Here is a 25,501-nt window from a genome sequence, read left to right on the forward strand (position 1 = left end):
TTGTAAAAGATTCGTACCTTAAATTATAATGTGAGTAATGTGGAAATTTAACTTATCATCGTATTAGAGTCTTGCATTGTTTTGCTGATATAATTTGTTGCTTGACTTAATTTTTAATGGTACTGCATATCGATGTTTTTTTTTGGGGGATAAAATGGAATTTGAAGGAATTTAGGAAACTCGGAGGGAGGGAGGGAGGTGGTGTTACCCAAGGTAGGTATCTACCTACCTTGGTGTTACCTGCCAATCGTCATTCATTAATTTGCCGCTGCCAGACCTGCGAGTTTGGGACTGGCGACTCAGACGAAAGTCACGAGACTGCCTGCTGTCACTTGCCAGTGTTGTTCAGGAGGTCGGTGAGTGAGGACGCGCCGCACTACGCTCCGGGAACCTTGACTGGGCCAGCCATTGGTTATACACAAGTGTAATTGAATACTGATGATATATACTGTGAACTTTAGAAAAATTTTCACGTAACATTGCAGCTATATATTATATAGTGCTGGTGAATTTTAGCCTGGATGATAATTTGCCACTTAATGTTGTATGGTGTTGAAGAACAGTAGCCTGAGTATAGTAGTGTGAGGGAGATCTGGGTGTGTTAACTACTGACGGTGTGAGGGTCGTGATGGGCGTGAACGGGGGCGGAGGGTCGCTGAGGGACGTGCTGCTGGTTGGAGGGGGAGGGCGTGGCACCAGCAGCCGTGGCACCACCCAGGGCACGGGCTTAACCTGGCGCTCCCTGCGCTCCGTGTCTGGCACCGTGGACGCTGTGGATCCCCGCGGACATTTCTTCCCGGCCAAGCTGGCACTGTCCCTGGCCTTGCTGAAGCTGGTGTTGGCAATATTCATTGTGTCACTAGGGGCTGTAGCACTTATTCTCCATGCTGCGTTATCTACATTGGGCGTGGGGCTGTGGGCAGGGGCAGTGGTGGGCCTGTCTGGATTCTTAGGGATATGTGCCTCCCGCCGCCCTTACGCCCACGTCTACGTCGTGAGCTTCATGTGCGTTGCCATCCTCTCAATGGCATCGTCAGGGCTTCTCATCATCCTGTCAGCGACTGCCTGGGCCCGTGACAACCAGCACCCAACTGCAGTGTTCGTCGAGGAGGTTAGTACCAGCCTTAGTTTATAAAGTGGATGGTACCGTTTCTTCACTGTACAGTATTACTAAATGTACCATGTAGAAAAAAGTGTAGGACATAAAACAATACACAATATACACTTTGAATTACCTCACGACGCCTGCACTGTTGACATATATACTGTTGTGGCGGCTCCGAGTCGACAGTACAAAACCATTTATTGAGTGCAGATGACAGAACCGAAGCTAATCAACCAAATCTAATCTAACAAAAGATATTATTTACAACAGGAAGACCACTGGCAGTTGTGGATAAATCACAAGTCTGCGGAATTAAAAACAAATAGACAACGTTTCACCTTTTTGAAATTTGTTCGCAGGAAACTTGCCTACCTGTATCACCAACCTTGTGTTCATTGCAGTTGTCGAGGTGGAAGTTTGCGAGTCGACATGAGGCTTAAGACGAGAGGAAGTTAATCTCTCACATTATTTACTTTTTCATGTTGGAGAAGTTCGGTGATATTTCCTTTTCATTGTTTTGTGTTGGTTAGCTTCCCTCGTTACTTCATAAGGTTGATACAGTATCGTCGTCATTTGCGTTCGGTGGAATTTTTTCACAGCTCTGGGAAGTCGGGGCAGTATCAGACGGTAACCTTTTTATGTATAACAAAGGCAAAGTATTTTTCAGAATGTAATAGCCTATGACAAAACAGAGGTCTTATTGTTTACCCTTTTCTATCCATCTACTGTATGTCCATGGTGAAAAATATGAATTTGTATAACGCAGACCGTATTCGTTCACTCGTTATGGTACAACGAGCTAACCAATCGCATTAAAGGTACAACAATATTATCCTTGGTGTAAAGAGCGCCAAGGACAGTCACGTTAGATAAACAAGTTAAATATTTGGTTTGTATCTTGTAAATGGCTGATGGTTACGTGATGTGTCCAGGCGCTACACACCCACCACTTATCTATTGCCTTGTGTTTTATTGGAACAAGAAGAAAAACTAAGAGTATCATTTGCAGTTTATATTTGTTTTGGATCAGCCTGAGCACGTATCCAACACGACATCCGTGCCTGGTGTGTTTAATGTAGTAACAGCCACTGGACTCCTGCTCGTGTAACCTCGACGTGAGTGAACGCATGCATACTCCCGGGCGCTAGTGTGAAGATTGATTTCCACGGATCAGAGAGGTTTCTTAAATGTCACGACTTTCGCGAATTTCGTTCGATTTTTCGCTTAAATCGGGATTAAGAAACTACCCTTTTCTTTGCTGTGTATTGTACACCATCTTTCTTTCAGTAAACTTAAAGTAACTAACAAAAGTTTCTTATAGAACACTTTTATTTATTTTTTTGTTAATGTCAAAAGGTATCCCAATGAAGATTAGCGACCCCAAAGTGTCCACCTGCAGATTTGGCACCCCAGCCTAATCCAGCTGACCTTTAAGTACCCAGAGCTACTGTACCCGGGGTCCCTAATCTTCAAGCTTAGTGATCCCTTAAGTTACACGTTATAAGTATTGGATCACTGTCAGTTAACTTTACAGATTATCTCTTATTTATGTTCTGAGTTTATGCACCCCAGCTGTACGTACCAGTCCAGGGGTGACTACTCCTCATGAGATCCACCAAATGTTTTGTCGTAGTCCGTGAAAATATTTTGTCTAAAGAAAGAAAGGGACTGTATAGGTACATTTTTGTCTGTTCTTACTGACGCCTGCCATAGTGTGTGCTGTAACTGTTGGCTTAAAAGTGTATTACTCCTAAATGTAAATAAAGTATGTTAGTTGTAGTTTGTCTCTGTAACTTGTTGGCAGTCACTGGCGCAGGGAATGGCACGCTTGTGTCGACGGTTATCATGACTGACTGGTGGTGGTAGTAGCGCTGTTGCAGATTGAAAAGGATAACTAATAATCTTTATTTTGAAAACTATCATAATTAAATCAACATCAGCTCTCAAACATACGTCTATTTTGATGATCGGGAGAGGGTGGGGGGTGTTGGTGTTCTCGTCGACCCGTGTGTCTGAGGCGGCGCGCGTTTCCTGCGTTTAGGAGTAACGGGGAACGTGTGTCGTGGCGTTTAGTTTTGTTGGTCACTGCTGTACTCTTTTGCCTTGTCTATTTTAGGGCTTGTTGCTACTGTTATTGTGAATTTAAGGTGATTTGGGAACTTTTTAGGATATAACGTTTCTGTGGTAATTTTTTTTGGGGGTGGGGAGGGCGGTGACAGAATCAAATGAGAAACTCGTGTCATAATAAACAAAGATGGCGTCTGATTTTTCTGCTTGGTGTTGACCCGGTGGTAGTGAGGAGAGCAGAACATGATATAGTGAGGGAAGAGAGGGAGAGGAGAGGGGAGATGAGAGTAGATCGATAAAAGATAATAAAGTGAAAGGGAGAGAAGAGTGTGGGGTAAGGGGAGTAGATACTGTAGGTCACTTGATCCTGTGGTAAAAATTACACATGTATTTACAGGTGATAAACTCTCTTGATTCACCAGGTAAATGTTAGGTACCCAGACGAGTAGGTAATTGCCTAGGCTGGTGACCTATTCAGGGAGAGGGTAGAGTGGGAAGTGAAAGGGGGGTTGGGGAGATGATGTGAGGAGAGGCAGACAGACGGACGGGGTGGACATCCTAATGAGACAGAAGGGTAGACGGGCGAGCAGAAACACAGTTAACAGACAGACAGACATAAATACAGACGGGTAGATAGCTGGATGGATGGCTTGGTAGAGAGGAGTGGAGGGGTCGAGTTGTAGGGAAGGAGGAAAAACAAGAAGTATTGCAGGAAGAGGTGAGGGTGGGCGTGTGTGTGTGCGGGTCAGTGTATCGCCGGGACCTGACCCACTTCCTGAGTCGCCAGGTCGCGGCGGCTGACTCGGGTTACCTGCAGCTGAGGTGGACTGGCTCGGTGACTTGTAAAACCTAGTGTGGTCTTGTTCTCTCTCCACCTCCACTCTCAACATCCGTCACTCACAACCTCTTCCATCCACCTTCTCCCTCCCCTCTCCCCCTCTCCTCTCCCCCTTCCCTCTCTCCTCTCCCCCTTCCCTCTCTCCCCCTTCCCTCTCTCCCCTCCCTCTCCCCCTCTCCCCTTCCCCTCTCCAGCCCCTCACGTAGACATAACTTTTTTCTGTGGGCTACACGTGACCTGTTTGCCACCTGTTCAAGAGGCATGATGATACCTGGTAGGGAAGGGGGTATCGTACCTGGTATAGGAAGGGGGGTACCAAGTTGGGAATGGGAGGAGTTTATTTTAAGAAGGTACCGGTTGTATAGAGTACCTAACATAGCGGTACTTGGTATGAAGAAAAGTACCAGGTGTATTTTAAGAAGTGAGAAGTAAGGTCAGCTGTTTATTGTTTAGTTACGTCAATCAGCTGGTCATTAATCAGCTGTTTATTGTTTATTTACGTCAATCAGCTGTTTATTGTTTATTTACGTCAATCAGCTGTTTTATGTTTATGTCAATCAGCTATTTATTGTTTTTTTACGTCAATCAGCTGTTTATTGTTTATTTACGTCAATCAGCTGTTTTATGTTTATGTCAATCAGCTGTTTATTCTTTATTTACGTCAATCAGCTGTTTTATGTTTGTCATTCAGCTGTTTATTGCATATTTACCTCATTCATTCTCTCCTTATATTCCCACGTAAACAAAACTCAACGAAAGGGATCATATATATAAATAGAGTTTACCATCAGTGCATTAACTCTACGTGATTTGAAAACTTTGCTGTGGAGAAAATAGATGAATCCCGAAGAAAATCCCAGTAAAAAAAAATAATGACCATTGTGTTCAATTCGCCACTGAGGTCGATGTCCTGTTCAAATAACGAGGTTTTATTGTGTAATGTATAATGAGTAATGAGACTTTATTGTGTAGTGTATGATGTATAATGAGGTTTTCTTCAGCAATTGTGGATACGACATCTGTTCTGGATTTCACCAATAGTAATGCAGGATTTAGTGAACTACAGTGAACCGAATTTTTAAAAGGTACAGAAATTTTTTTTTTTTTTTATCCTTCAACAGCCTCACTTAATCTCTTATTATGGCGACCAATATGGCATCGGAATTGCACTGAGACTCTTGTAATAAGGGAAAATACGTCACTTATTAATATTTCAGATTACGGAGACTTATTGTAACTTGTTCTAATGGACCCCAATTCTACTGTGTCCCAAGTTCTTCTAATGGGCCTCTAAGAATTCGGGTTCTGACTTACGACCACATAATTAACGTATGATTGTTAGAGGATCTCGACTTACGAAGCCGCTTACTACATTCCTGAGGGGGAAGTGTGGTGGGAGGGAGGGGATAATGTGACCCTTTTAACCACTCGGAAAATTTGAATGTACCGGAGAATAAGCTGATGTAGGGGGGAGGGAGGGGAGAAGGAGTTCAGTTTAGGAAGAGAGAAAGGCTAGAGATGAGGATAGTGAAGTTAAAAAGGAGAGGGAAGGATAGTAGGTGAAGCAAGGAGGATATTGAGGTAAGGAAGGAGGGGGGACGCTAGTCGAGCCTACTCTCAGGTAGGGTAATCACTCACCTGTCTTACCTTGAATACCTCTCATCCCCCCTCCATCTCCCTCCTTGCCCTCCACATTCCTTTCTTTTCTGTTGCTCCCCCCATCCCCCCTCCACCACTCTCTCTCTTCCTTTCTTTCTCCCCATCTTGGCCACATCCCTATTCTTCCCAACCCTCCCTTCCTTCCCCTTCACAGCCCACCGCCTCTTTCCTCCCTCTTCATACCCTTCATTCCTTTTCCATCCCATCCCTCTTCACACACACCCTTCCCTCCCCCTCCCATCCAATCCCTCTTCACGCACCTCCTCCTCCCCTCCAACAGGTCACCTTCACTGCCCTACACTGACTGGCACTCTTCACCCTTCAGGCTCCAGTCTCTATAATGTCCCTCTCACACACCCGACTATGTGACCCCCACACCCCTGGAAATGACGTGTTTGCGATGTGTTCTAATTTACTTACCTTAATAGCTTGTGGTTCATTGCTACAAGTTTTTTGGAGCGTCAGCTAAATCATAATTGAGTATATAGTCCCTGTAAACGCACTAGTGAAGGGGACTGTACTATAGTTCTTCACCAGGTAGTTTTGGCCTTCGAGTTTGATCTTAACTTTTCTCTGTGATTTTGAACATAGTCGAGTATGCATGCTATATACTTACATTTCGTTGATATTATGCTAGCTATACATGTACCGGATATAATATACTATACGTTCATACATATACCGGGTATACATGAGTAAGAACACACACACACACACAGCATGAAGACGCCACACACCTCATAACAGGTGCCACCGTTGGTCTCGCTTTATGTTAAGTTGGTGAAGCGTGTGTGTGTGTGTGTGTGTGTGCGTTAAATCAAGCATGTGCATATCTGCTCGTTATGATTGCACAGGTGAATTCATCCGTGTGTGCATCAGATCCGGCGTGTGTATACCATCGTCTGTGTACAGCTGCTTGTGTGCATGTGTACTCAGAAATTCCGCGTGTGTGTGTGTGTGTGTGTGTGTGTGTCGGGTGAGTGGCACACGACCTAACGCCAGATGGTAAGCGAGCTATATATGTGTACCCGGCGTGTGTGTGTACTGTATATCCATGTTCATCTATAAATGTACATGTGTGTGTGTGTGTGTGTGTGTTACAGTAAATAAACTTCCAAAAATAGAATCGATAAAACACAAACACAAAAGCCATACTTTTTTTAAAACCTGGAGATAAATGTCATATGTTTTTATACTATATTTTCTTTTTGGGGAAGAAAATTACTTAAGACAAAAAGAGAAAACTTATCATAGGAAGAATAGAACAATACCTTAGTCACCCCTTGTGTTTACTGGGGAAGAAAATGAAGTTCTTGATAAAATATTACATTTACGATTCGCTGATACGTGAATGACGTATTTGTATATGTGTAAGTGCTGAGTTAGGGATAGAGAAAACGACAGATACAGAGAGAAAACGACAGAGAGAGAGAGAGAGAGAGAGAGACGTAGGAAAGTTCTAAGCAAATTTCCATCCCTCCTCCCAATGATATCTTCCGGGGCTGCCCACCATACACACGGAAGGACGCTGCTCTTAAACACGTCATGCACTGCTACACCATTCTCACGGACTTGTATCTATGTATTTGTTCCTGTATCTTGACTTGATTTTGTAACCTGGACTTGTAGCTGTGTACTGTTAGCTGTAGCTGTATCTTAGCGTGTATCGATATCTGTACCTCTTAATCTTGCTAGGTGAGTACAAGATGGTAACACCTGAATTAATTGTATGCACTGATGAGCCCTTCCTAACAACTCTCTCTCTCTCTCTCTCTCTCTCTCTCTCTCTCAACCAGTGTCAAGGGTCGTGACACACACTCAGGAGGTCACCCGAGGCATTCCAGGTGGGAGGTGTACCTGTGTGTTACCTGGCCTCTTACCCCCACCCCTCCCCTTCCCTCCTTCCCCTCCCCCCCTGCCACACCTCTCTCACCCTCCACTACACCTCCCTCACCCTCCACTACACCTCCCTCACCCTCTCACCCACCTCCCTCACCCTCTCACCCACCTCCCTCACCCTCTCACTACACCTCCATCACCTTCCATCTCACCTCCATTACCCGAACCTTCACCTTCCTACCGTTAGCGCTGGTGTTATATAGTGGTGGTGATGGTGGTGGTGGTGATGGTTTCCGTCTACCAAGTTTGACCCCAAACTAGGCATTTGACCCTAAGTTATGACCTCAACCTTCCACTTACTCCGACAGATAGACACAGGCAGACGGAAAGAGAGACAGACAGACAGACTCCATCCCCCAAAAAACAGACAGACAGACAGACAGACAGACGCTAACACAGAGACCCCATTACTCCTGTACCACGTCTCTTTACATGGACTTACTGAGGCTCCAACAAAACGCTTATTTTTTTTTTTTGAGAGAACAGAAGGAGGCGACGACGTGTGACATATTGCACCATCAGGAGACAGATGTTAGACGAATAAGACCAATATTACACTCGAGACCCGGTGGCAATATGGCGGCTGAGCTGGGAAAAAAAAACACAAGTGAACTCAAGACTCCGTATGTTCTAGACCGTGACGTGTGGTGGTGGTGTCCTGGAGTGAATCTGTGAACTAAGAGGTCATTGGAAATTAGTGAAACGATGGGTACGATTTACTGTACCCGAAGATGTGTGAAATTTAAGCGTGTGAATCGTAATTTTTCTAGTTGTGGTGGTAGTTGTGGTGGTGAGTGGTAGTTGTGGTAATTAGTAGTTATGGTGGTGGTAGTTGTGGTGTGGTGGTAGTTGTGGTGGTGGTAGTTGTAGTTTTAGTTTACTAGTATGATAGATAGTGTTGTCGTAATAGTAAGAGGAATAATAGTTATAGTTGTGGTAGAAATAGCAGTAGTTTGGTTAATAGTAATTGTGGTAGTAAAAATAGTGGTATAGTTTGTAATAAGAGCCATAACACGAGAAGCTGTAATGTGCACACTGGTAGTATTATTGCACACTTAACCGTTGTTGCATCAAAATAACTGCAAGTAGAGGGGAACTGGGTAGGTAGGTGGGTGGGTGGTGGTAGCTCCAAGGCTGAGGTCAAGGTTAAGCTATGAGTGGCGTGACCTAGCCCCCTCCCCCTCTCTCTCTCTCTCTCTCTCTCTCTCTCCACTTCCTTTTCACTCTACTTCTTATCCTCCTCTTTTTTTCCCCCATTTCCACCTCATTCTTGTCTTTCTGTTACTTCCTCTTTCTTCCATTTTCTCTTCTCCCCTCTTCCTATTTGTTCTCTTCCTCCTCCTCCTCCTCCTCCTGTTTTCCTATTATGAAAGCTAAACCAGACATGTTCGCCCACCTTCTGCCTACAGTGGCGATCATCTGCCAAGCTGTGTTTTGACCTATCACCACCACCCCTTGGGCTACGGACTCAAATTAATTTCGTTATACGCCACGTTAACTCGCCCCTTTGTTTCAATCAACGAGGGTTTTTGTCACCTTCCTGGCCCAGACGGCGAAGATAAACGGTGAGGGGCGGATGGTGGGGAATTATGGGCCGATTTACCAGTAATTCCACCCCTCCCCCTCTCCTGCGAGCGGCCATTTGTCGTAAGTCTCACCTCCATCACCTCCACCCACCAATCCCCCGGGAGCTTTCAAAAGGTCTATACATTATGCTTAGGCTATTTAAATCTCTATCTCCTTAATTAAAGATTTGTTACGGTTTTCTCAAAGTTTATAGTCGACGTTCTTTTTTTCTGCCATCTTTGTGACGTAGTTTGTGTAAGTTAAAAATGTTTGGGAAAAATTCGGGATACGAGCAGTTATGGGTCTAAATTAACATCGGAACCTTTAATAATACGTTTATGTGTCGTAGCTGATGTGAATTAGTTAAATACCTCCCTCACAGCAACAGCTAAGGGAAAAAATTCATGCAGGGTTCTGAAATCTATAGTTAAGGGTAAACAATTTAGCAGAATCAAAGAAAACGTAACATTGTACTTTAAGAAAATCACTGTATATTATGCAGATTTCGATTTTTATTTGCATGTTTGGCAAATTGTTAAATGTATTTATTAGAAAGTTATTTTCTCTTAAGTGACCTTCGTTTGAAAGTGCAAAGCGAGAGTTGGTTACCATTTTTTTCGAGAGTATCATACAAAGCAACGTGTACAGAGTAGTCTATCTTACTTATGTACACTACATCCAGGAAGTCGTACGTCGACTTGTTGGTATAATAAAATTTTAATGTTACAGTCTTAATCAGGTTATTAGTATTATTATTAGTATTATTATTATTGTTATTATTATTATTATTAACAGTAGTATGCCGTTGCAGTGTGAACTTGGTGACACAGATAGCTTCAACTGGTCGGAGGCAGCGGTTTACCTTTCGTTAAAATACTAGTTGGTTTAGTAGGGACTTCTCTCAGGTGTGACCAAGTGTTTACTGTCATATTTCTGTCTCTCTCTCTCTTTGTTTCTGTCTGTTTTTCGTTCTCTTTTTTGTCTTTCTGTAGGTTTTCGTCGTCTCCTTATTTTTTGTCTGACTGTCTGTCTGTCTGATAAGGTGTCAGCTGATATAGACGTCAGCTGATGAAGAAAGCATCAGTTAGAGAAGACATCAGCTGACGAAGGAGAAGTCAACTGAAGACGTCAGCTCAAGGAGACGTTAGCTGATAAAAAGGCGTCAGTATTGGTCGGACACTCACTGCTGCTGACGGCTGACTGACAATGATGGACGGAAGACGTGACAGATGGGGTGTGTTGCGGGCGGCTGACAGGGAGGTAGGGAGGAAGAGGGAAGGAGGAGGGGGGAGGAAGAGGAGGAGAGAGAGAGGGAGGTGAGGAAGGGAGGAGAGGAGAGGAGGGTGAAGGAAGGAGAGAAAGGAGAAGAAAGTGAGGCAGAAGAAGAGACAGGGAGAAAAGGAGAGTGGGCTATTAAAGGGAGAGGAGAAGGAAGGATGGAAGGAAGAAGGGAGAGGAGAGACAGAAAAGATGAGAGGAAGGAAAGGGAAAGAAAGGAGAGAAGGGCGAAGGGGAAGAAAGGACAGCGAGAGAAAGGGAGAAAAAATGTGATGTTGAAGGAGAAAGAAAGAAAGAAAGACACAGACAGACAGACACAGACAGACAGACTGAATTCATAAGTAATACCGTGCTTCTGCTCCCTCCCTCCCCCCCCCCTCCATCCCTCCTCTGGCGGGCCTACGGGAGGGACGGTGGGGAGGGAGGGAGGGAAGTGAGTAATCGTCGGAGTCCTGTGATTACTTCCGGGTGGTGCTGTCGGTGGCCCTCGCACTGTGGGAAGGGCCTGTGGGAGGGGTGCGGTGGGGAGGGAGGGATGGGAAAGGGGGTGAAGATGTCCGGACAATGCTCTAAATTAGGAAATGGTACGAGGAAGGAAGGGGAGGGGGAGAAAGGGAGGATCGTGGTGCTGTGGGAAGGAATTTAATGTTTTTTGTATTTTTTTTTGCCGCAGAAAGCAACTAGTTTATTGTGCACCCGGTACTCATCCTGTGAGCGGTGGCGCAAAAAAAGATTACAGAGTGGAGATCATAAAAGGGGTGTACAGTACAGCAGACCCCAGCCCATTAATCAGGATATTGTGGCATTGATTGTTAGAGTATATCCAGTACATGGTTTGTTCACTTCTGTACTTGTATGAGTGGTATACTGCAGTGTCAGGTCGAGTTTGTTGTTTATTCACATTTGCGTGAGAGGCATTCAAGTACATTGTGTGCTTAGTTCTATACACAGGAACTGACTTAACTACCGGGTGCAAAGAGTGGATGCAATCTTATTATGTCAGTTATTTTGTCATTAGAGATAAAATGTTCTCTTATTTCACACACACAGTAAGCTTGGACCGTCACCTCTCCTTAAAAGATTCTACCTTCTCACTCTAGGAGGTAGTGTGTGGCCATATGTCCAACCACACTTCTGCCTGAGAGGTATACTTATAGTCTAGCGGTTACAACAACTTGTAATCCATTGATCTTGTTACTTCACCTGATACATCTCATCATGGTAAACAATGGATCTACTAACGCCTGTTTTGTCTTCTTGTCTCAAATTCATCAGTAAATTCTTTCCTAATCACAGTTTTAAGGATTCATTTTGACAGACCCAGATTATATTCAACAGTGCCTTTCTTAGACGCGAGTTTGGCGAGGGCATCAACTCTGTCGTGTTCACTGAGACTTATGTGAGAGGCGATCCACAACACTTTGATCTTGACGCCCCCTTAATCAGCGTGAGGGAGTCGACTTACTGAGGGTGTAGTTATGAATAGGCGAGAGGGTGATGGACAGTTATGTTTAGTTATCTTTGGTTATCTTTAATTCCTTTTTGTGTGGTGAGTGTAGGAGGTGTTATCTTGTTTTCTCTTTCTTATGCCTATACATTTATTCCTTCATGTCTCTCTTCGTCAGTTATTTCTCTGTATTTTGTGTCATTTATTCCTCTTTCGTCTCTTTTCTTCATAATTATTCCCGTCTCTCTTCTCTTATTCGCACCTGTCCTCCTCTCTCTCTCTCCTGTTTGGTTTATTTTTCTATATTTTTTATTTTAGTTTCCTTCCTCTGTTCTTTCGTTTTCTCTTCCTGCTTCCACCATTTATTAAACACACCCTTCCTCTTCAGTCTCCCACACTTCCTCCGCTGTTAGCTAGCCCTTAGGTAAGGACCTCTATAGGGGGACGAGTTGACTTCCCTTATGTTGGCCTCAAGAACGACCCTACCACTGATAAGGGCTTTAGGGACGACTCCAACCCTTAGAACAACTCCCAGTGAACGATTACTGGAGTTCAGGGAGCAAAAAAAAATGATTTAATTAGCTTCACTTATTGTAAATACTAAGAGCGATGTCCCGGGATGGTGTAAGAGCCAATGGAATTACTGGAAAGCTCTTATTGTGACTGGTCGGTGAGAGTCGACTTAGTATACAAACACCGTGTGTCTAAACGCGTCCTGGAGCAACCACCTACAGTGTGTCAGACTTTCCTCCCCTCCCCTCCCCAACTCCTCCCCTCCCCAACCCTCTGAGTTTCTCCGGAAGGGGAACGGAAGTAGTGGCTGTTTTACCCTCCCGAAGGTGTGGGTGAGGGAGGGGGTGTAGAAGGAGGAGGTGGTGGTGCATTTACCTTGACTGTCTTTTAAAGTAGGTTTCACGTCGTTGGTGTGGAATGTGTTGTTTGTACACACACACACACACACACACACACACACAATAGATATAAGAACAGCACCATCCCATCTATTGCTAAAATAATAAACAACTCCTGATTTATGTACTGTACAGCCCTGTACATGTATTGAACGTATATTATTATGTCTAAATCACATGTAAGTTTGTATATTTTCAGCCACCGGTTGCAACTCTATTAATAAACCGCTTATTATTATTACAGACACACACACACATTATTATACTGTAATCATATAATTAGGATAATCAACAGGTGTAATGAGACATAATGAGGTTGAGGGGAGCTACTGTAATTTACGGGGAAAGTTACGTCCTACTGGTGACAACAGAGAGAGAGCCACGCTGGTGTCTGACCACTGAGCGACCATCACACGCTTGATATAATAGACCTCAGGCTTAGTCAAGACGGCACACTGGATCAATCTTTTTGAGGGGTTAGGTTGTTGTGTTTTGTGTTAGGTAGTGAGGATTATTATTATTATTATTATTATTATTATTATTATTATTATTATTATTATTATTATAAGCACTAGGTCAAGTATAATCCTACATAGAAGTAAAACGAAGTATAATTAGATTATTATTGCCCGTATTATTACAGTAATTATACGGTCCCTGTATAAGATAATTGATTTTATTACTATGATTTCAAAGGAGTATTTTCTTTTTACTATCAGTGAAAAAAAAATATATAAAAACCTCTTGGAATTCTTCGATATTTTTAACTTATAATGATGAATAAAAAATAACAATGGGCTCTTTGAATATTTACACTGTCAGGGAATGAAAGTGTTTTGGTAAGCGTCAACTTGTATTTGCGTTCCTTCACTTTCTCGTTATCTGAAATGTTTTATAGATTAAACTAAAAGAATGACGACGTGGAGCCAATCAGGTGTAACTCTGGAGTCATGAGGGGGTGATTGGTTGGTGGTGTTGGGGACGGTCGAGTCTAGTGGTGGGGAGATGGGAGTGATGGGTGGTGGTGGTGGGGATGAGGTCGAGTGTGGTGGTGGTGAAGGGGACAACATTTGAGAGAATAATTGGGTGGTAATGTTAGTCTGTGTGTGTGAGTTAGAAGGAATTTGTTGTGGTTTGGTGACGTGGTGTAGTGATTTTGATGAGTTTGTTGTGTGTATATTTGGTCATTACAGGTCACGATGCCTTCAGTAGTGTTGTTGTTTTAAGTTGAGACAGTGATTTAATTATCAGGGGTCATCACTCTTACACGTCAGGTAAATCAGTTTGTAAAGGCGACAATTGGCGAATAATCTGGTGAATGTTATTTTATTACGTTACTGTTTTAAAGATCAATACGTGTCATTTACCACAACTTACATTTTATATATGGATAGTTTTTTGGGATGAGACACAAACATCTAATGGTTTTTTTTTTTAGGATGACCCGAAAATTATCTAGAAATTGAATCTTTTCCTCTGAACACAACTGTTAATCTGGAGAGAAAAAAACAGGAAGGAAATGAAGGGAAAAAACACTACACTTTAGAACACTTGAAAGTCAGTCGTTAAAACAATGAAGTCATCACATCACAAGAAGAAATTAGATGTGATTGTTTCAGGGGAGTGACTTACAACCCCCGCTCCGACGTCGAGGGTGAAACACAACTTTCTACCTAGTCATGGTTCACACCTCTGCCCCCCCCCGCCCCCCTGCACAACCACTCATACAAACACACTCACAATTCTCAGTTAATTTAGTTTTTCTTCTTCACGATTATGGCGTCGTTTCAGTATTCTTTCGCGTATCTCGGCTCCCAGTACATCGTAAAACAAGCAGCTGTTGTCACCGTGTCATCCATCGCTCGTTACTTACTCCGTCTACGGCAACTTCTCATAGTAACGAAAGTTTGTTTAGTTACCCGTAAAAATAGGTCAGATGTGTAGGGAAGTGGTGGTGTCGTTTCCACTCTCCATCCTCCTCTCTTTTTACAAACATCTCGCTACATACATGTCCATATCCACGACAAACAGACTACCAACGTTACACAACTCTTCACGCCGTAGAGAACTCCCACGCACGACACAGAAACCTCATCGTAACACTTGTCTCTCCTTCAAAGACAAACCACTCCATCACCCATCATCCCTCTCTCCACAACCAACGCTGCGACAATTCCTCGTGGTGGTGAGATTTAGCTAAGTTACCCCTAAAATGGCGTCGTGTGGGCGTGACTGACGGCAGTAGTTCCTCTTGTCGCTAATAACATCATTCACCGTTCTCTTTGAGTTAATACTGACGCTTCTCCTGGGGAAAGGAGGAAAAAAATAGCTTATTGGTTTAAGCAGGCTTTAGAACGCCCCAGTATCGGTCAAGTGTGGCAATATTTGAGCAAGAGGTGAATAAACGCTATTCACACGACGATACCAATTCTTTTGTTAACTTGGTGATGTAATATGCTAGTCATTTCGTGGTTGATTTTTTTTCTTATTGTAAAGAATATCGGTGGGAGAATGTAGACTTCGCGGATTAGAAAACTGCAGGAAAGAAATATTTTGTGGTTCCTCGGATGAATTTTGTATTGAGATAATAATGAATTCGTCCACCTACTCACTCATGCAGTAAGCTCGCTGTGCAGTCGAGTTAGTTTCAGTAAACTCGTTTTATCTTCCTTACTCCAGATGGTAATGTAAATGTCTCAAGCTCGTAATATGATTTTTAAGACAACAAAACAAACTCAGAGAAATGAGAACAAAAAATAGGAATAATTGAGGACTGGGGAAATATAGAGAAGAAGGATAACGATAGACATAAAAAATAAAAGACGATAACGGTGGTGTGTGAGAAGGTCGTAAAACTAGGGTCAGTGAGTGATGCTCCCCCAGACAAGAGGCACCACCACCACCACCACCAGCCAGCCTTGCCTTGCCTTGCCTTGTCTCGTTCCGCTATACCCCTTTCTAAAGTCACACCTCTAGACCTGTCCGTGACCCCTTCATTCCTCCTTGCCTCTATCCCCCCTTCTGTTGCCTACCTCCGTCCGTTCCTCCCTCCTTGCCTCCCCTGTCTCCGTCCCTCTTTGCCTCTGTCTCCTGTGTTACCTCTAGCCTTATTTCACATCCTCTCTCTCTCTCCTCTCTTTCATCCTTTTATATCCCTACTCTTTATTTCGTCTCTCGCCTTTCTTTCTCCCTCATTTGTTTTCTTGAGCCTGAACTTTAATTTTCATTCTCTCCTCTGTCCCGCTTCTTACCTTACCAATTACCTTTTCTGTCTATCTGTCTCGCGTCCCCTTCTCATCTACCTGCATTCCTTCTCATCGTCTCCTCCTCCTCCTCCCTCTCTTCTCTCCCTCCGCCCCCTCTTCTCCTCCTCCTTGTTCTTATTGTGCTAGGTCGCGCGGCACCTCCTAGGGCCTCACCCCCCTTCACCCCCCGTTCTTAAGGTACCTGCGGAAAAAACACACACACACACCTCCACACCTCCATGCTGCTGAAATCAACCACATCATCCAATCAAGGCATCGAATGATAAGTTCGTGTCCCCTCCAGGGTATTAAATAAAAAGTTCCTCTCCTTCAGGGCATTAACGGCGATATTCTTTCCTTCAGGGCATTAAATAGGAAATCCCACTCCTTCAGGGCATTAAATAACAAGTCCCATTCCTTCTGGGCATTAAAGTCCCTCTCCTTCAGGGCATTAAAGTCCCTCTCCTTCAGGGCATTAAAGTCCCTCTACTTCAGGGCATAAAATAAGTCCCTCTCTGGGTATTGAAAGGGAAGATAGCTCATCCCCCCCAGGGTTCAGGGTTACTCCCGAGGGCTGTGTTGCGCAAGGACCTGCTTGCCTTGCCTTGGCATCGGGAGGGGGAAAGGGGGGGGGGGTCCTCTAGCTTCGACGATTCCATCTTCGTCAGATCTTGTGTTGAGGGTTATTATCTTAACCCTCTCTCTCTCTCTCTCTCTAAAATTAAATAAAAACACATTACCAACTACCAAACAGAGAGAGAGAGAGAGGAGGGGAGGGAAAGAATGGCACAGACAGACAGACACACAGAAAAAATACATAATATAAACGAAGTCGTGATGTAATCATTGAACAAACAACAAACGACCAACCATATAGCCGTGACCTTTTACATGACCTTGTGATGACCCGAACGACTCGTCATCATCATCTCTCTGACCTGTATTGTTCTTGTTAAGAGAATACAATACACCCTTAACGATAGCCAAAACTTTACGATACACTCATCAACACTATATACGATACACTCATGGGACGATAGTTTAAGTGGGCATTCGTAGGGGGGGGGGGGTGGGGTGACAGTAGGGTTCAGAAGAGAAGAGTATGGTTAGTGTAGTGAAGATTGATATCCTAACTTGCACCGTCAGGAGGAAAGTTAAGGAGGTCTCTTGAGTTAAACTAATTCACGTTTGTTGAGTAAGATTTCCTATGTGATTGGCGGTGTTTGAGAAGGGGTATTTACCTATAATTAATCATCAACACCTGTACAATGGGGAGATGTGAAGAGCGTTGAAATATACTTTTAAGATCTGAGTTAGTAGTTGTAGAGATAGTTGCGTTGATATGCGTTGGGATACACTTAAAGACTTAACGTGTGGTGATTGTATATGGTAGCTTGGTTTGAAGGCGTTGAAATGGATAACAATATTACCGTCAGTAGATGCTTGGGAAATGACTGTTAGATGATGATGATGATGGTGATGATGATGGGATGAAATGGTTGACTCATGAGGCGTTTCCACTCTGGCCTTGATCGACGGCGCCAGCACTAACGTCGAGAACACATCAGCACCTACCTGTAGAAGACGTCAGTACCTACCTGTAGAAGACGTCAGTACCTACCTATAGAAGACGTCAGTACCTACCTATAGAAGACGTCAGCACCTACCTGTAGAAGACGTCAGCACCTACCTGTAGAAGACGTCAGCACCTACCTGTAGAAGACGTCAGTACCTACCTATAGAAGACGTCAGCACCAACCTGTAGAAGACGTCAGCACCTACCTGTAGAAGACGTCAGCACCTACCTGTAGAAGACGTCAGTACCTACCTGTAGAAGGCGTTAGCACCTACGTGGAAAAGGGGAGGGGGAGAGGTAGCGGTGCTGGACCTGCTGTATTGGTACTATGCACTAGAGCGTTGGTGTTTATTATGGTGTGTAGGGGGAAGGGGTGGAGTCCTCGTGTGTAGGGGGGATAGGGGGGTGTCCTCGTGTGTAGGGGGAGGGATTCCACAGGGGTTGTAAACCTTAATTCACACCACCTGCCTAAAACACCTGAATAATCACAGGTGACCACAAATGATCTTCCCAGTCGTAAACATTTATCATAAGGAAATAACAAAAGGCCACAAACAAAAGCAAGATAATGAATAAAAATAGCTGAATAACTTATCATCAAGCTCTATAAGTTAACAATAGAGCTCTCTTTATGGCTCTAAGGATATAAACACGGGAAAGAATGGGAGCTCTTTTATTTCTCTGTACTCTAAACCCCAAGTACTTTTTTCCCTCTCAAGGTTACCGGAATGATTGTTTTTTTTTTCACCACTGCCAGCAACTTTGGGAAAATAGGAAGGAAAGATATGTGGAAAAAACTGCTAGAAAAAACTTAATCATATAAAATTTTCTACAGAGGGGAATAAAATATATCTTTGATGTCTACAGAATTACAGAAGAAATCACATGTATCTCAACTCGAACTGGTATAAAATTATCTAAGTTTTTATTTTATTTTTTTTACTTTATCATTATAGTCTCTCTCTCCCTCTCTCTCTCTCTCTCTCTCTCTCCCATAAAGTGAGAGACAGATCATCAAGGCAGTAGTGTCCTCGGTGAGTGTTGACACCAAACATAGTTAAGGTGACTTTCTACTGATGACTTGTGTAGCCTGGAGCCGCCCCCAACCCTGGCCACTATATACTACCAGTGCCTTCTACCCTACCACCCACCCACCACCACTACCTGCCACCCACCCACCACAACCACCACCCGTCCATGCATAGTAAACATTCAGTGAAGCTCTTGTACCGTTACCATCAGCGGTACGTTGGCCTGCATCTGCTAGCCTGTTGCTACTCCCATTGCTGTTGTTGTTTTTGGTACTGTTGCTGTGGAAGTTGTTTTTGTTTAATGTGTATGTAAGTGGTTGTTAGTAAACTTGTTATAGTGTTTGTTATAGTTTTTGTTATTGTTGCAGATGTTACTGTTGTTATTATTGTTGTTGTTATTATTGTTATTATTATTATTATTATTGTTGTTATTTATATTATTATTTTTTATTATTATTATTGTTATTATTTTTATTATTATTTTTGTTGTTATTATTGTTGTTATTATTTTTGTTGTTATTATTATTGTTCTTGTTGTTGGTCTCCGGGTGAGAGCAACAGGGGCCCAGATCACCTTGAGTGAGGCTCGAGGTGTCGTGACTACTGTGATCAGTCGTGAGTGGGAACCCAACCTTGATTTTCCGCTGGGTTGTTCGTCTTCCCTCCCTCCATTCCTTCCCACCATTCCTCCCTCCTTCCCTCCCTCCCTCCATTCCCTTCCTCCTTCCCTCCCTCCATTCCTCCCTCCTTATCTCCATTTCTTTTCCCCTCCCTCCTTCAGTCCGTCTCTCTCTCTCTCTCTCTCTCTCTTTCTCTCTCTCTCTCTCTCTCTCTCTCCACACACATTCTTCGTCACGGCCCATTTGTTTTATAGTTTATTAATAATGTTGAAGGTCAGTGAAGATCTCGTCCAGGTGTCTGTCTGTCTGCGTGCCTGCCTGCCTGCCTGTGTCTGTCTGTCTGCCATTGCATAAATGTCTGTGTATACTCTATATCTATCCCCAAAAGATCGTAATTTTTTTTTCTCCTGTAAATGAAGATACGACAACACACTAAACCCCCTAACGCTAAAAAGGAACTTAAGGTAAAAAAAACCAAAGCAAAAATAAACTAGAAACACGAGAATGAATCTTAACTTAACTAACAATAGGAAAACAGATTCTCATAGATGCATATAATCCAGTTTTTTTGTTTCTCATAGTTAGAAACGACCTTTTATATTTGACCTTATTTGACCTACTATGGGAGCTACTAGGTATGTTTTCTTTTTTGGGGGGGGAGGAGGGGAGCGTGGGGGAGGGGTTGTCTTAAGAATGTTGAAGTGTTTGGAGGCTGGTAAGGGGAGCGTGTGTGGTGGAGCATTTTATTGAAGTAAGAGTTTGTAGGTCTTGTTTACTTGCCCTGTGTGTGTGGGCCATCAGTTCGGGTTTGTTTTCTCTGTGTACACTTGTTTGTTTCTTGTGTGTGTTTGTTTATCTGTTTTTCTTTTACGATTCCTTCACATAGTCTTATACATCTGTTTACCTGTGTCGTGTACATTTGTTTACCTGTGTTTACCTTTTCAAGACTAATTAACATATGCATCGTATCTTATTTACCTTTTGTGTTCAGCTGTTTGTTTGTTTGTGTTTGTTTGTTTGTTAAGAGGGTCGAGTAGAAAACAAAATGGAGATGTTATTACTAATCACCAAATATGGCTGCCAGATAACCATTTTTAGTTGGATTAAATATATCTTGGGAGGGCATCAGAGGACTGGCCATTAGTACTTTGTATACTTAGGCCAGATACTGCGGTCAACACAATGGCGCTGGCGGTATTTGGAGGAAAAATGAAGTGAAGACAAAAGACGATCATTAATACCTTCCAAAAACAAAAGACGATCATGATACAAAACAAGCTCACTCTCCATCTCTGCTCTCACTACCTCAACCTCCCCTTCTTCTTCCCTCCCTCTCTCACTCCTTCCCTCCTTCACCTTCCTTCCCTCCCTCACCCTCCCTCTCTAACTCTCTCCCAAGGCTGTAGCATAGTCCCCTCCCCCCTCCTCGCCTCACTTCACCTTCAGGAAATCTGACCCACTTCTTTCAGTAATTAATCACAGAACAGGACGTCCGCTAAAGGTGTTTTGATTACTCAGGTGCGTGTGTATGTATGTGTGTGTGCGTGTGTACATTTTTGTTAAGGACGCGGGGCTAGGTTAGGTTAGGTTTATATTATTTGGCGTAGTAAGAATGATAATGATGGTGATAATGATCGTGGTTGTGTAATGGTTTAGCAGTAGTATTAAGTAGTAGCAGTATAGAGGTAGTATTAGTTGTGTTAGTAGTAAGTGGTTGTAACTGTATCATCGTCTCGGTCACGACAGTTGTGTACCTGTTGGCTCTGATGCAGGAGAGAGAGAGCGAAACCCCTGTGGTGTAGTGGTCAGCATGCTCGCCCCCGTAGGGTGAAACTATGGGCAAGTTTCTTTACGACATTCGCCTCTGTTTACCCAGCAGTAACTGGGAACCTGGATGGTGATCGATTTGGGGAACGTGTTAGCCAGGCCAGTTGGCGAGTTGTCCGGCCATCTCGGACCGTTCCTTGACACTGGATCATGCAGCTCGTTAACTCAGGGTGTGGTTGTTGTGTTGGTGACAGCTTCTACACCTTAAACAAATTCACGCCTAGATGGCCCTTGGGCCGGCCACCCTCGTTACACGAGAGGCAACCATTATTATTATTATTATTATTATTATTATTATTATTATTATTATTATTATTATTATTATTATTACATGGGTATGCTTTATTTGCATTCTTTTGTTTACTAAGCTAATAATTTCCATCTTCCTCTCCTCCTCTTCTTTTCCTCCACCTCCTTTCTTCCTCACCCCCCCGTCTTCATCTCAATTCATGTTTTAATATTTGTATTCTTATTTACAGGTAAGAACGGTGGAGGTTAATTACTCGGGCTGTTGGCTGCCTCACCTGTGCTGACCGACATTCAGGTAAGTTCTCCTTGCGTGTTCAACTAGCGGGAGATTGTCGGTGGTTCAACTAAAGGAAGAACAAAAGGAAGGAAGGAAGGATGGTTCAAGTAGAAGGTCAAGGAGGATTCAGGTTTAACTGGAGAGAGAAGGAAGGATGGTTTAACTTGAGGGAGGAGGGAGAAAGATGGTTTAACTAGACTAAGAGGGAGAAGGAAGGATGGTTTATCTAGAGGAAGGATGGCACTTAGTTGAGGAGAGGAAGCCATAATTTACACTTAAGAGGTTTATAACACTTACCTGCCTACACCACCTAATATACGAAGTGGTGGTCTAGGGGGTGGGAAGGAGGGTGGGAAATAGCGGGTAACTGTTAAATCCAATTATAAAACGATAGCATTTACAGCATCTTCTGAGACTCTTGGACGACTAGATCTTGGTTCATCATTAACAGATCCAGTTCTTTTGTACAACAATTCGCGTATTCTCTCTTTCTGTAGGATCTGTCTTATGAGATTTTCTTTGAAACTTCTCACTGATTTCTAGGCATTACTCACCTTGAATACACAGTGTTATCACCAGTACACGTTCTTGTTCATTCACCTTCATGGAGTTCTGCAATAAAAATAAATAAATATCGTTATTTTAATTTAATAGATAGGGATTTTATAGACGCCCTGTATAAGGGAAGTGTGTGTGTGTGTGTGTGTGTGTGTGTGTGTGTGTGTGTGTGTGTGTGTGTGTGTGTGTGTGTGTGTGTGTGTGTGTGTGTGTGTCATCAGCTGTTGGGTGAGCAGTTACATCTGTCACACTTACACACGCGACTTCCATCAGCTGTTATCACGAGGCGCAGGTGACAATGACCTATATTGGCCAGGTGTTTGATACGTGTTGAACGAGAGACAGATGTGTAGCATGTGTTAGGTGAGGGTATGGCGTGTGTTAGGTGAGGGTGGCGTGTGTTGGGTGAGGTATAATGTTGAGTGGGGTATGGCATTAGGTGAAGTATGGCGTGAGTTAATTGAGAATTCGTGTATTGCGTTGAGGGTATAGTGTGTTAGGTGAGGGTGGCGTGTGTTTAGGTGAGGGTGGCGTGTGTTAGGTGAGGGTATGGCGTGTGTTCGGTGAGGGTGGCGTGTGTTGGGTGAGTGGCCAAGATTTACCGTCGGTTTACCTGTGTGTGTGTGTTATTTTAGCCCTCATGACCTGATTTGGAGACGGAAGTACACAGGAATGTAATAATAATGGTGTTGATCTGATAACTCGTCTGGTCCCGTTTTCTTTGATGGGTCAAGGGGGGAGACTCAAGGAAGAGAGGAAGTAGTGTGGGAGGGCGGGGGAGTGGTGCGTGATAAAGTGTACAAAGCGACAGGAAGGAGTTGATTCAAGACACACAGACACACCCACACACACACACACAGACACACACACACACGCACACAGACACACACACACACACAGACACACCCACACCCATGACCACATAAACTGGCAGGGGAAACATACAACTGCAAATCTCATATGTAGATGAGGGTGTGTATTGTTAGAGTTAGTGGGTTAACACTCTCTCCTTACACCTTAATTGCCAGTCCTCCACACACTCTGCACCCCACCTGCAGAAACTACACGTCACACACCTCCCCAGCCCCCCACACCTACACCCCAGCCCCTACACACACCACCCCAGCCCCACACACACTGGCCCCACCCTACCCCCAGCCCCCACACTGCCCCCACACACCACACCCCAGCCCCCACACACACCCCAGCCCCCCCACACACACTTGTTCCATTACACATACATTCATAAGCTAAATCATTTCCCTCGTAAATAAGGATAAAAATACCAACTTATAAATGGTAGTAGAGTCACAGTACAGAAATGCGGCCATTATTTTCCGTCTCTGTTGAAACCCTAAAGAACAAGGAAGGCATTTAGTGTTGGTAGAGTCTCAGTGTAAATTTGCAGCCATTATTTTACCAGCTGTCGTCTTCAGGCATCAATTGGACCACTAAGATGCGTTCTGTTCTTCCAGTCAGAATGTTAACTGTGTGACTGTAGACTGTGAAGTATCCCACAGTTTTGCATACCTCTTTACCCCCGGAGGTTGAGGAGTGTGGTAACCATTTAGGTATATTTTATTCTTGTAAATACGTTTAATTTACTATCTGATTACTATTAAAAATTCATAATAGTTATATAATCATATTTACTTGTCAACATTTATTAATATTAGAATTATTTTTTGTGTGGATCTGGAAATTTGATGGTAGACGATGACTCGGTAAAGCAGACGTTACTGTTCCCCCGTTCTCAATTACATAAACATAAGAAAATAAGGAGTCTGCAATCGGCCGGTTGGCCTGTTCATGGCAGTTCCAGTCGATAGTTACAACCACACTCTATCGTCCATGAATCTATCTAGCCTCCCTTTAAATCTTTCCAGCGTTCCAGCACTTACTACAGAGTTGCTAAGCTTGTTCCACTCGTCCACCGCTCTATTTGTGAACCAGTTCCTTCCTATCTCCCTTCTAAACCTAAACTTATCCAACTTAAATCCGTTGCTACGAGTCCTATCCTGCTCGGATATTATAAAAACTTTATCTATATCTCCTCTATTAATTCCTTTCACCCACTTAAATACTTCTATCGTATCTCCCCGCACTCTTCGTCTTTCTAGGGAATGCAAGTTTAGTTTCTTTAACCTATCTTGATATGGAAGGTTTCTAAAATCCCGGTCGGTACTGTGCAGTCCCAAGTTTGGATCTGTTAAACAACTTCTCCAACGCGATGTCATTTTGAGACATTTAAGCCACTGAGCCATATTAAGCCACTGAGCCATATTGAGACATTAAGCCACTGACCTTAGAGGTACTCGGGGTCTTTTGGCTCAACTTGGGCTTTCTCTTCACAATCTTTTGTCTCCTCTTTCTCTCTTCTTCTCCTCTTTGTCGCCACACCACAGGAGGGAGGTGATGAAAAACGTAAATTCCATCACACTCCCCTTGTGTGTGTGTGTGTGTGCGCGCGCTCCCCGTCTTACTGAAGGATCTGGACCCGCCTCGTGAAGATGAGGAATCCGACCCTAGTTCCTGAGGGTTGGTTACCTGGTTCATTTTACCTGAAGGTGATGAAGAGCGTCCCCTTTACCTCCTGAAGGAGAGAGTAACAGCGGTGAGAGTCAGGGGTGAGGTGGAGGGGGTCAACACCTTGGTGATAATTGTTGTACACCTCCACTACCTACCTTCTCTTTATGGCTCCTGGGTTAGTCTCTCTCTCTCTCTCTCTCTCTCTCTCTCTCTCCTAATTACACCTCCGGCTCATTTGTGGGGATTGTAACCAGCCCCACTGTCAGCTCACGAATGACAGGAATTAAACTAAACGGCAGGACGAGTACCTCTAACCCGCCTCCCACCCTCATCCTCTCCCCCATCCTCACCCCCCTCATACCCCTCACCTCACCCTCCACCACCTCACCCCCCACCACCCACCCCCACCCCCACCTCACCCCCCCTTACCACCTCACCTTACCCCCTTACCGCCTCACCTTACCCTCCTTACCGCCCTCACCTCACCCTCCTTACCCCCCATCCTCACCCCCCCCATACCGCCTCACCCCCTCTCCTTTCTGCCCCCCCACCTCACCCACTCTGCCCCCTCCACCTCACCCTCCTCACCCCCTCACCTCACCCTCCTCACCACCTCACCTCACCCCCCTTACCGCCTCACCTGCAGGACTTGTGTGTTAGGCTGTTACCTCACTTCACACTTCCCTCTATTATGGAGAGACTTGATTCGCGTGTCTGTAATTGATTTAATTTATTTTAGTGATTCAAACACGATACATACGATACAGGTACAGATGTCGGTACAGGTGATAATACAGATGCAGGTATAGATACAGGTAC

The 25,501-nt window shown here is 43.9% G+C and overlaps 1 protein-coding gene across 1 annotated transcript in view; it reads left to right on the forward strand.

Annotated features, from left to right (window-relative positions):
- The first annotated feature begins 320 nt into the window (after positions 1-320).
- LOC121871162 overlaps positions 321-25,501 on the forward strand; it is a 62,588-nt gene continuing 37,407 nt past the window's right edge. Inside the window, exon 1 of the mRNA XM_042373309.1 lies at positions 321-1,111. Within this exon, the coding sequence (XP_042229243.1) occupies positions 629-1,111 (483 nt within the window). The 5' untranslated portion in view covers positions 321-628. The remainder of the gene's footprint in view (positions 1,112-25,501) is intronic.

The sequence above is a fragment of the Homarus americanus genome, unplaced genomic scaffold (genome assembly GCF_018991925.1).
Source record: "Homarus americanus isolate GMGI-L3 unplaced genomic scaffold, GMGI_Hamer_2.0 scaffold40565, whole genome shotgun sequence".
NCBI lineage: Eukaryota > Metazoa > Arthropoda > Malacostraca > Decapoda > Nephropidae > Homarus > Homarus americanus.